This window comes from Sminthopsis crassicaudata, chromosome 3 (assembly GCF_048593235.1).
Source record: "Sminthopsis crassicaudata isolate SCR6 chromosome 3, ASM4859323v1, whole genome shotgun sequence".
Taxonomy (NCBI): Eukaryota; Metazoa; Chordata; class Mammalia; order Dasyuromorphia; family Dasyuridae; genus Sminthopsis; species Sminthopsis crassicaudata.
Window position 1 is genome coordinate 437865118 of NC_133619.1, and position 12966 is coordinate 437878083.

The 12966-nt window shown below is 37.9% G+C and overlaps 1 protein-coding gene across 6 annotated transcripts in view; it reads left to right on the forward strand.

Annotated features, from left to right (window-relative positions):
• The first annotated feature begins 4650 nt into the window (after positions 1-4650).
• Positions 4651-12966, forward strand: part of GPR155 (G protein-coupled receptor 155) — a 42203-nt gene continuing 33887 nt past the window's right edge. For 3 of the 6 annotated variants that reach the window (XR_012488264.1, XM_074303070.1, XM_074303074.1), the window contains exons 1-4: positions 4912-5304; positions 5891-6032; positions 6526-6597; positions 11881-12378. Coding sequence is in view for 5 of the 6 variants with exons in the window: in XM_074303070.1 (XP_074159171.1) it covers positions 11913-12378 (466 nt within the window). In the remaining variant the exon portion in view is untranslated. Of the gene's footprint in view, positions 4773-4911; positions 5305-5501; positions 5638-5890; positions 6033-6525; positions 6598-11880; positions 12379-12966 lie in introns of those variants that run through there. The other 3 variants (XM_074303071.1, XM_074303072.1, XM_074303073.1) reach the window with 3 other exon arrangements.

A 12966-nucleotide genomic window follows, 5' to 3' on the forward strand; every position in this document is an offset into this window, starting at 1 on the left:
TGTAGCTGATTCTGCTCATTACAGATCAGTTGGAACTGATTTGGATCCTCTCATTGTTGAATAGAGTCCCGTCCTTCAGAATTGATCATCATGTAGTATTGTTGAAGTGTATAAAAATCTCCTGGTTCTGCTCATTTCATTTATTTCATTAATGATATTAACTATCATTATTCTCTCAAGTTTATCAACGTACCTCCTAAACTGTGGTGCCTAGGACTGGACACAGTACCCCAATTGTAGTCTGATATGGGTATGGGGGAAACATAGATGCCATGTCTCTCTTAATGCTGCCAAAATTCTGGTTAGGGATTAGGGGCTTGGGTGTTTTGGGAAGGGGGTTTGGCTTGTGTAACCTAATTCGGTCTTGTTTGAGTGACACACCCAAATTTCCAGGTTTTTTTCAAACTGTTATCTAACAAGCTGTGCCTCCCCCAAATTTGTACTTGTGAAGTTTTTTTAAACCACAGGTGAGACTTATTTATCATACTGAATTTAATCTTATTAGATAAAACTACAATGCTGCAGACAGTTAAGAGCTTTTTGTTACCTATTGATATCATACTTCACAGCTTTGAGTATTCTCCAAATTTGATAAGCACTCCATGTATGCTTTTAGCCAAACCCCTGATAAAAATGTCAAATAAAACATGCTCAGGTTCATAACCCTAGTATATCTCATTAGAGGCTACTTACCATTAGTAGCCAACCCGCCACCCTGTTCTGAATCCACCTAACATTCCAGCAGTGTGGATCAGTTAGTCAATAAGCATTTAACTAAGCCTTGACTATGTCCTAGGAACTGGGCCAAGCTACCAGACTATAAAGAAAAACAAACAAAGCAAAACAAAAAAAGGCTCTGCTTTCAAGAAGTTCACATTTTATATGGGAGAAAATATGCAAACAACTATATATATATATATATATATATATATATATATATATATATATATATATATATTGTTTTTCTACTTTATTTTGGAATTAATCCCAACCTATTTGATGTAGTAGTACTTTTTGTTGCTGTTCAATTTTCGGTCATGTCCAACACTTTGTGACCCCATTTGGGATTTTATTGGCAAAGTTGCTGGAGTGGTTTGTCATTTCCTCCTCTGAGGAAACTAAGGAAACAGAGTGACTTGCCCAAAGTCCACAGCTAGTTAAAGTGTATGAAAATTAATTTGGTCTTCCTGACTCCAGGCCATAGCACTTTATCCCCTGCACCAACTAGTAATGCTTGAAAAAATTTAAAACTGATATCTATTGCTTATATTTTCTTTGTGCCTTCAATATTCTCTATAAAGACTTTCTGACTAATTTTTGTAATTCTAGGGGCCTGAAAACTTTTACTTCAGTTTTTCCATTTTTACTGCTATTGAAGAGAAAAATATGCACCCCATATTCTGGATTTGTCACTTGTTCGACAGAAACAATTTTATTTAGTTTAACATTTTTCTTTATCAAGTGATTTTTGAACTTAAAAGAACTACCCATATGCTAATTATTACTATTATTATTACCATATCAAAATTATTTCTATGCTAGATAAAGAAAGATATCCCAAATGGCAGAGTTCCCTCATCCTCTTAAAAATAATTCCACCCTTAGATTATTTGAGATAACAGGAACCAAAAGGTTAGATCTTAACATTCAGTTTTGGGTTAACATTCCAAAACAAATCATTGCTCAGTTCACTTCATTTCTACAAAGATTCAGAAAGGTTTCATCCCTGCAAATTAGGATTTTCACTTTGAATGCAAAGACACCTCTGCCTTTATGGGGGATCATCACCCCCCCTTTTCAGGATGGGTAGAGAGGCAAATGGGATTACCTATAGATAAATTTTGTTACCATCATTCATCCATTTTCTTAAGAAAGGCCTTAGCCTATTTTCTATCCACTTTCCTAAAAGAAAAAGTCTAGAAAGCATTTAGACCAGAAGAAATTAGTTTTGTAACTTTTTACCAGAAAGCATGTTTAAAATGCTTCCACCACATTTTTTCCTTTATTAAATTACATGGATGCTGGAACTATTTTGTTCTAATAGCCAAACAATAATAGCATCTTATATATTGTTTTAAAGTGTATAAAACACTTTACAAACGGAATCTCATTTTATCTTCACAACAAACTTGGAAGGTAGGTGCTATTATTATCCCCTTTTATGAGATGAGAAAACTGAGACAGAGATTAGGTGACCTGTAAAGGATCAAAGAATTAGCTGAGGCAGAATTGGAACTTTTAAGTCTTTTTTTTTCCTCTCAGGGTTCAAAGCTTTATCAACTCAAGGAAAATTGACAATAGGACTTCAGCAAGTATATGTATATCAACTGTTTCTGCTTCTGAATATTGTCTTTACCATTGATTGAAATGTTGGCTTTTTGCTTTCTAGTAGGCTATTTTATGTGAATTGAGAAGACCCAAATTTCATAGTTCCCTGAGTAAAAATTTTCAATGCCCCTCATGTAGTCATTAGCTTTTTAAAAATATTTTAATAGTTTTTATTTACCAGATATATGCATGGGTGATTTTACAACATTGACAATTGCCAAACTTTTTGTTCTGTTTTTTCCCCTTCTTCCCCCCAGATGGCAGGTTGACCAATACATGTTAAATATGTTTAAAATTTAGAGTATAAATTAAATACAATATATGATACATGTCCAAATTGTTGTTTTGCTGTACAAAAAGAATCGGACTTTGAAATAGTGTACAATTAGCCTGTGAAGGAAATCTAAAATGCAGGCGAACAAGTCATTAGCTTTTTTACTGTTTGAAATTTAAAACCATTCCTAACCTGCCTCAAACCTCTTTTTTAGGTTGACTTCATATTATTTTACTATTCAACTAAACTGACTCACTTTTTGTTTTCTCCTAGGCACCATTTTATCTTCCTTACAACTTTGTATTGGGCATCCCTCCATGCCTGGAATGTTCTCCCTCCTAGCATCCCTAGGGTCAGCTCTTACCTCCAAGGCCTCTCCTATTCTCAGATATTGGCTCTCACCCAGGACCCCTACAAAAAATACTTTCAATTTACTTATCTGTGGTCTGTTTCCCCCAGTAGGGAAGGAAATAAGTACAATACAAAATGGATTACATGCCAAGCATTGTGCTAAATAAACATTTTAAAAACTATTACCTCATCTGATCCTCATAACAATCCTAGGAGGTAGGTGCTATTATTATCATCCCCATTTTACAATTGAGGAAACCTACCCTGAAGTGACAGGGATGATGACCAATGTAAAGACAGAGGCCTCTTTGCATTTAAGGTGAAAATACTAATAATTTGCAGGGAGGAAACTTTTCTGCATCTTGCAGAAGTGAAGTCAACTGAGCAATGACTATTGTTTTGGAATGTTAACTCAAAAGTACGTGTTAAGCTATGACCTTTCCCTTCAAGATTCCCATGACCTCAAATCTTCTAAGGATGGTGTTAATTTCAAGGCCCTGAACAACCTTGCTGTAACTTAAAATTAGCCTAAACCTAGGGCCTTCCCTTCATGAATTATTCTCTATTTATCCTTTACGTAGTCTGGAAGTATGTAGTGGAATGTGGTCTCCCAGGGACTGTCTTTTGCTTTTCCCTAAATTTCCAGCACTTACAACAGTGCAGGACACATAATAAGGTACTTGACTGATGCTTATTGACTGAATGACAGACTAAACTTTCCAACTTTACTACTAACAGAATAGTCAGACTTACTGTTTAATTGAACTAAATTATTTAAATTTTAGAGCCTGGATTCTCCCAACTCCCCATTCCCCTTGGTTTCATAAGCAGTCAGGAAAAAAGTGGAGAATACTAATGACCGGGTTTCAAGGGAAATGGGAAAGGTAAAGGAGAAGAGAAAGGAAAAGCGTTAAAATGATTCGTTGGACTGTAAAAATACAGGATTTCTGTGCTTTCAGTACCACCCCCGCCCAAATTTGGTTAGTTTCAGCTCCTCCCGAAGCCTGTGCAGAGAATTTACAGAAGCGCAGGCTTCCAAGTCAATCGCCCTAGATGGGTAAGAGGTCACGGCTGCCAGAAGAGGGGGCGAGGTTAAAGAGGGAAGGCTGAGCCAGGGTTTGGGAATTATGGGAAAGGGAATCGTTTATCTAAAGAGAATAACATTTTAGCAATAGCCAAGTTGTCTTACAGGTATGGACTGTTTTGTAAAAAGAATAGGTTCTCATGACTTTAGACGGTGACCCAAAATTTTATTGCAGTTTTAAGTTTAGGATTTAAATTACTGATTGTTAAGCTTAAAACTGCCCTAAAGCTTCCGAGACACACTGTGTTGAAATCTAATCGTGTAACTCATTTTTTTAAAGGTGTTCCTCTTAGTTCAGGGGGACCTTGGAGTAAATTTTCTGAGGTAACCACATTTAATTTATGGTTTAATTTTGGAGGGCGGGTTATAACACTGAAAATGGGTTTCTGTAAGGTGGCTTCAACACCATTCAGAATCCGTTACCACCTCCCGGAGCCTCAGGATGCTTAGCGTGCTTCAGGAAGGCGATCTGTATCGCCACACCTGTTATTGCATCAATAAACAATTTTTTTTTTTTTTTTTTTTTTTTTTTTTTTTTTTTTTTTTTTTTAAGGAGGGAGGGTCTTTAACCAACACGGAAGATTGACGTCTTCATGATGTTTCCGTTAGATGAGATCCACGGCTTTCATAAGCCCCATTTGGGCTGATGGCCATTCATTCAAACAGGAGGCCGGGCAGCGGCGGACAGTGGCTGGTACAAGTCCCACTTTTTCCCTCTGCGGCTCCGAGGCTGTGGTGGGTCTTTCTAGGCTGACCTTCTATGGGGACCGCGGCTCCCAGGGGGCGGGGCTAGCGCTGAGAAGGACAGGTCCTTTCGAGGACGCCTGCAAGGTTACAGCGGCCGATCTCCTCTGCGCCGCCGTCGCCGCCGCCGCCATCTTGGGGAAGAGGGTCCCGGCGGAAGTAGTCCCCGACCCGTCCCAGTCTCCCGTTCCTCCTGCCCCAGCAGAGGCGCCTCCGTGCCCCCAGACCCCGGTCCTCCGAAGGGGCGGGGCCTGAGCCGGGCTGGGGAGGGGCGCCCTGCAGGGGGCGGAGTCATTGGCGCTGTCGGGAGCGCGCGCTGGGAGTTGGGGGCCAGGGTGGGCGGGTGGCACTCTCTCTTTCCGGGAACTTGCCGGAGAACCCGCCGGCGCTCTACCTGGAGGCTCGGGGCGGCTGGGAGATGCCTGAGGCTTCCTCTCCAGCCAGCTCTCCCCCGACTCCGGCCCAACCCCAGGCTTTGGTGGTCCGCGCGGCACGGCCGGCGGCCCCGGAGCTGCGGTGGCAGGTGAGAGGCTCCCCCTCTTCCCACCCCATTTGAGCCCCGGACTAATTGCACCCTGGCTCGGAGTGTGTCTGTGTGCGGCGCCTCCACCCTCCCCCTAAGCGCGGCCACGGCTATGTGGCCTCGACCCGGGGAAACCGGGGTCTGCGCCCGGCCCATACCTTAGGGGGGGGGGGGGAAGAGAAGCTCCTGACTCTGCCTCGACGTCTCTCACTGCGCCCTGGCCCTCAGCCCGCGCGCTGCGGCTCCTTTGCGCGTGAGAAAGCGAGCTCGGGACCCGCGGAGCACGAAGGAGCGTGGAGCCGGGGGAGCCGAGCCGAGGTCTGACAGGAGAAGGTCAGCTCCTCATCCTCTTCCTCTAGAGGTTTAGGCTCCTTTCTCTCACTGGGAACAAACAGCCGCCAGCCCCCGGGAATTCCGTGTTCCCGGGCTCTGATCCCCCTCCCCCTCAGCCACGGTGACAGGGAGTGTGCCTCCCACGTCCTTCCCTACCTCCTCCCCCTGGCACCCTGGCCCAGGCAGACGGCTCGCGTTGCCACCTGCGCCCGAGCCTCAGCCCTGGGTCACTCCCGCCCCCTCCCCCTTGCAGGCCCGTGGATGGAGTAGCATCTGCTCGGGCACTCCAGCGTCCGTAACGCCCGATTGACCCGGGTTCGCTGCCTAAAGGAAGGAGCCCCGGCCCTGCTGGACGCTGAACGTCTGGAGATTCCCGGGCCACATTTCATCCTCAGGTTAGTAGTTAGTGGGTTGGGAAGCATTTAAGCCCGGGATGAGTTGGGGGAGGGGGGCCTGTGGTTAGGGTGTACAGATGAGGGCAAGAGGCTTGTTGTGTGTGTGTTTTAATTCAGCCTGAAGACCTTTTTTTCGGGGGATAATCAGTTGGAACCCAGTTTCATTTCACTTTAACCCCTATTTTTTAAGACTAAAATGGTTCACTTACACTAAAACAAATGTTTGTTAAATGTTTTATGAGGGTGCTACATTTTCCATTCCATTTATTCTGTTGTGAGATTAAGGTCTGGGAGACCTTTTTTAAGGACAGCCAACTTTTTTTTTTTTTTAAGTACCAGAATCCAACTTTAATTTTGACCAATAGGTGAAAATACTCAATATAACTCAAAAAACCTAGTTTTGGTTCCTTTTTTTTTTTTTTTTTTTAATTTAAAACGTAAAACTCATTTCATGTTGTAAGCCTTTTGTAATGTTTTCTTCCACCTTGTACAGCCACGAGTCTGTCAGAGTCCACTTGAAAATAATTGATATTGATTCACTCTCCATTGCTTAACATTTAAAGAGGTAAGAATATGAATTCCAAGGGAAGCAATGCCTATTTTACATAGAAATAAGTTAACCAAGCCATTATTGTGGCATTATGACATGAACTTTCTTGTCATTTTAAATATTTTCAATCCTAAATGTGTCTTCAGGTTTTGTTGGTAGTTAACTTAGCACATCAGATTTTATCTAATTTTTGGACTAGCTAAAACTGTTGGATTAGTTTATTTGAGTTAATGCTAAGATACTAAAAGTGAATAGAAATAATTTTTCCTGTGTGTGGCAGGCAATAAATCCTAAAAGAAGTAATGGGTACATGATTTACCACCTGATTCTCCTAACTTTCCTTCGTCTTGGGCATTGATTAATTGTTTCATTAAGTGGCAGCAGTGGATAGACAGTTTGCTCAGGGACTGGGAGAGGCCTACGATCAAATCCTGCAGATTATGGAAACTGGGCAGACCAGTCACTTCAATTACTAGTGCCTGAGGTAACTCTCTCAACACTATAAAATTGGAGAACTTGTGCCTATCTAGGAACTCCCTGGGATGGTGAAATCACATGTCCAAAAAAGAAACCCAGATTGCTTAGAGTAGTTTTTTATTGTATTTTTATTTCTGTAGCAGTTTATCTCTTACCCAGTAATTTGCCCTTCCCCCAAAAAAGTTGACCCTGGTTTGTTTTTATCTGTGAATCTTTGAATCTATCTGCCTGTCTCTGCTTCTGTGTGTGTGTGTATGTGTGTGTGTGCGTGTGCGCACGCGCGCGCGTGCATGCCATATGTTCATTTCTATCAAGAAACTGATGTGGTTATTTAAATACTGTGCCCCTTAGATGCCAATCCAGCATTTGTAAAATAGTCATGACTACCACTCCTAACCCAGATATACTAGTTATTTTTCTTCTCTAGCATGTCATTAGACATCTCAACTGCTTGTCCTGCTTGGTTTAAAAAAAAAAAAAAAAAAAAAAAACCAAAAAAACAACTTGTCATTATTGCTATTTTCAGGAAACAACAAACTTATTTCTTGTTTGAGACAACTGGACCTGGAGTCAAAAAATTCTGAGTTCTAATATGGCCTCAGACACTAGCTGTGTGGCCCTGAGCAAGTCGTTTCAATTTTGTTTTCCTCGGTTTCTTCTGCTATAATATGGGGATAAGAAAAGCACATACCTTTTAGAGTGTCAAGAGGATCAAATGAGAAGAATTTCCAAAAGACTTATCACATAGTATATGGTATTCAATAAGGACTATATATATAGCACCTACCTTAGATTATAGGTGATTAAGTGTTTATTAAGTACTTACTCTGTGCCAGGAACTTTATAAGTGCTTTATAAATATCTCATTTGATCCTCACAACAACCCTGGAGCCCTCATTTTACAATTTAGGTTATTGAGACAAACAGAATTAACTTGACCAAGCTCATCCAGCCAGGATGTTCCTGAGGTGGAAATTGAACTTTGGCCTTCCTATAACTTCAGGCCCAGCTCTCTATATACTTGCCTTATAGCTGCCCCTTCGGAATAGATAGTAGAATTGTTCAAAAAACCGGAGAACTGTGATAGTTCATGGTTATGGAATTCAAAGAGATAGTTCAGCATGTTAGGAGCTGGAGAAGAGAGGACAGAAAAGAAGCCTTTGGATTTAGTGATAAAGAGATCATTAGTGACCAGAAAGATCTCTTTCTGTGCAATGTCTGATTTGAATCAGACTGAGTGGTTGGTAAAGTTATGAAGACTTTTAGTGCAGATGTTTATTTCTAGAAGTTGGGCAAAGGATATCAAGGAGAAAAAGAAAGGGGAAAAGAAGTATTAAAGGTGTTGCTATAGTGAATAAGCATTCACTGGCAGAAACTGAATTAATTTACTACTCTCTGATGGCTTAAAAAATTTTTCTATTGGTGGCATCTGATAAAAGAACATTGAATCTCTAAAAAAAAAAAAAAAAACAGCTTAATTGAGAATTGAATACTTTACAAAAGTCCAATTCATTATTTCTGTTCAGCTTTTTAAAAATGTGATATTTATAAGTATCCACTTAATCCTTGTACTGCAATACTGATTAGAATTTTCATTTATCTATAATAATGATAAACAAGTATAACATAGTTATATGTAAATAAGTAGGGGAATTTTGATAATAGTTAACATTTGTTTGTTTTTTTTTTTTTGTCTTCCAATAGTCAATAGATTTAAAAAAAATTTTGCTTTTTAATATTGTGGACATTTTAAATTTTGATGGTGTATTAGATTGTTATAGGATATACATTATATTTTTTTATCCTTTTAAAGTATTTTGTAGATTGGAGATTATTATTCCATTTTTTATCTATTGAAGCTCCTAATTCTGTTGTCTTTTTTTGGAAAATATTAAAGATTCTTGTTGCTCCATTATTGCTGCTCTTTTTAAATTTTTCTTCCTTTGCAATTATTGTTATTTTTGTTGTTCAGTCATTTCCAGTCCTACCTGATACTTATGATCCTATTTGTAGTTTTCTTGGCAGGGATACTAGAGTGGTTTGCCATTTCCTTCTCTGATTTGCCTTCTCTATTGCAATGTCAAAATAAATTACCCAGTTAAAGGGTACTTAGTTAAGTACTGATTATATTCAGTAATTATTTTTAATTATTATTGAACAGCTTACCTGGCATGTTTTCTTATTACCTAAATAAGTTTAATTTATTGTAGTGACGGATATGACCTCTTCAAAGCTCTTTAAATTCTTTGTACCAGCTTCACTTAGATTCTTCATTTAAATAGTTTTAAAAATTGTATTGCTAGCTTTGTTTTAAAAAAAATCCATATTAAATGTATATGTTATAAATTGGGTTCTGAAATGTTATATTAATCACATAAAATATTTTTGGTATGAAAACTTATTTCTGAAGCCTTAAGATTTGATCCTTTTGAGATTCAACAAACATAAAAGCTTAAAACTGAATTTTTTGACTTTAATAATAGCACACTGTAGCTATACCTAACTCACTACTACTTTTTGCATATGTAAAAAATAAATTTTCCATACTGGTTTCTAATTATGTACATAATATTAATTAAACAAAGTAAATTACTTTGAGCATTAATCATAGCCTATTTCATTCTTTTGCTTAATGTAAATGGTAGACATGTAGTGTATGTGTAGAAGAAGTGATTAATACTCAGTTTTAAGAATTGTCTTGCATGATTTTCTTTTATACCAGTCTAGGCACCATAATGCACAAAATGAGATAGAATGGAGATAATGACTGAAGATGTGATTTTATTGCAAGAAGAATCCCCCACTACCAATCCCAAGTCAATTCTTTCTGTGCAATTTTACAGTGATATAATTGCCTAGAATATGGACGGTTAAGTGATTCCCTTAGGTCACTCAGCCAGGATGTATCAGAGATGGAACTTCAAGTCCTTCCTAGTTCTAAACCAGCCATGCTATTGCCACATAAAGTATATAAAAATGCACAACAGTAGTAGCACTCTCGATAGTCTGGATAATTCTTTAGCTATCTCTTTTTTTTTTAACCCCTTATCTCCATTTCTTCTTCTAAAGTTCTCTTCTGATACCTCCCTGTTATATGGTGATTACCTTGAATTTTTGAGGATTGTGCCAATCAAATACAAACTCTAGCAAGTCCTGTGGAGACCTTTATGAACTTTGTGTTTATCTCTGTGGCTTGCTCTTAGTGATAAAGTATATCTGTCAGAGCATCAAGTTAAGTTCAAAAAGGTGCGGTACACAGATTGTCTTTAGGGTGATTTTTTTTTTTCCTTTGGCCCCAGCAAAATTCTTTGAATTTATCATTGATTCTATTCAGCAAATGCTGATTAAGCGGCTGCTCTGAGCAAGATACTGTATGCTAGGTACTTAATTTACTGAATTCTAGAGATATTGCTTTTTATATCAGTGGAGAAAGTGAGTGTTTGTACTGGTGAAATTATACCTCTATGGAGTCCTGAAGTTCCTTCAGGCTTACAAACAGGTGTTTAGCTGAGCTCAAAAAAGGATTTGATGCATGAAAGTTAGCCGCAAAAAAAAGAGTTCCCATTAAAGTATCACATTTTTTGTTTAGCTTATGTAACTTGATTCTGGACTCGTTTTTATATAGCATGTCAATCTTTCCGTATTTTTCTCCATTAAAACCATACATAGTAGTTGATGAGATATAAAATAAGGCATGGCATAAGGCAACAGAAGGGCAAACATAGATTAATTTATAATAAGGGTTTGTTATAAAACTTGAAAGATTTTCTCTTTTTTTCTCACAAAATGGTGATAAGAAATGGCTAAGATCTGTTTTCCTATTTGTTCCCTTTTTCCCCAAGGTCCCTCACTATTTATTTTAATCAATTTTCTCCTTTTAACCTATTTGTTTTGGACTTAAGTAGGAGACTTTCAGAGGAAAATAGAAAGGTGGGAAGTAGAAACTGACTTTAGGAAAAATATTGAAGCTTATCATTAGATGTTATCCACATCCCTTCATTCTTTTCTTTTTTTTCTGCTTGGAAATTTTCTATTGAGATTCCTCATTAGCCAATAAATATTAGCTCTCTCATTGACATACACTAAGCATTTAGGTTGAGAAATGCTTAAGATACCTTAAGGATTTTTTCTGAGCTTAACTGGGGATTAGATTGAAACCTTTTAGGGCAGTCCTCAAAATTAGTCTGCTTCAAAAGGGTTTCCATTGCCCAAGAGACTCTCCTAGAGCTCTAGAATTCAAGAGTGGGACTTAGGATTCCAAAGTGAATCTAGAGTAATACTAGTGATATCAGAAGCTACTATTGGGAATGTATGTGGCTACAGGAAGATATAATGTATTTTCCTGATCTGTAACAATATAGGGTTGATTAAGATGACTTGATTGCTTCCAGTTCCAGATGTATGATGGTGTTAACACTCTATCCTGTAGTCATTTTATAATTCTCAAATTGTACTAAGCCAATTTCTGGTTTACTTCAAGGTGCCAAATGGAATAGCAAAAATTTCCTCTGCAGAGAAACTACCTATGTAATTGATATCTACCTTATTTTACTTGTTTTTTCCCCCTCACTTGTCTGATAACATACATAATCATTGCAAGTAGAGCTGCATTCTAATTGAATATATTTTTAAAGGATAAAATTAACATGAACTATTTTTCCATTGTATTTCTCTTAAATAGAGAGGAGTGGGTTTATTTACCTGCCCTACTAACATTCTTATTGGGAAAGAGGGATGGGGAAGAGATTGAAGAATGTACTGTTTTAACAGAAATACTCAGATTTATCAAATCACACTAAATTTTATTTGCTTTTTTTCCAGAATTTTAGTTGGAGCAGTCTGGTGAGAGAAAAATGAATTCCTTTGCTGGCCTGACTTCAAATAACCTCTCTTCATCATTCAACATGACCAGTTCTTTGCCTGCAACAGTAGCCTATCATTTCAATTCCACCAGTAGTCCTCCATCGATGTCAATAACTAGTCTTTTCCCAGCCTTGTTAGAATGCTTTGGCATAATCCTTTGTGGATACATAGCAGGAAGGGCCCACATTATAACATCAACACAGGCCAAAGGATTAGGGAATTTTGTTTCCCATTTTGCACTTCCAGCTTTACTATTCAAAAACATGGTTATACTTAATTTTTCCAATGTAAATTGGTCCTTCCTTTATAGTATCTTAGTTGCTAAAGCTTCTGTATTTTTTATCGTATGTGTGTTAACGTTATTAGTTGCCCGTCCTGACAGTCGATTTAGCAAAGCTGGATTGTTCCCTATATTTGCTACACAAAGCAATGATTTTGCATTGGGATATCCTATAGGTAAGGGTTTTTTTCATACTTTTATTATTCATATGTTTTATTCAAATGTCTTAGAAAGAACATTTAAGCTTTTAGTAGCAAAGAGATTTTTTAAAGTATGAGGATTTTTTTTTCCTGGGATATTTATAGTTATGTTTTTCCTTAAAATTTGCTATTAATCTTCCTAGTTGTGTGACCCTGGGCAAGTCGCTTAACTCCAACTGCCTCAGCAAAAACAAAAATTGCTAATGATTTTTTTATCTTTAAAATATAATAATGATAAATATGAGCTAAACTATGTATTTTTCCAGATGTCAGAGTGAAAGTATCCTTTAAATATCTACTTTAAAACTTTTATTTAATGTTTTATTTTCCCCCAATTACATATAAAAACAAATTTTAACATTTGTTTTTTAAAGTTTTGAGTTCCAAATTCTCTTCCTGCTTTTTCCCCTCCTCCCTCATTTAGAAGGCAAGCAATTTGATATGTTTGTGCGGTCATACAAAACATTTCCATATTAGTCTGATTTTTTTAAGAGCCTAACTAACCTTTAGAATAATATTGATTACATCTAAATCATATTTTTTCCCTTTTCTATCCATCACATT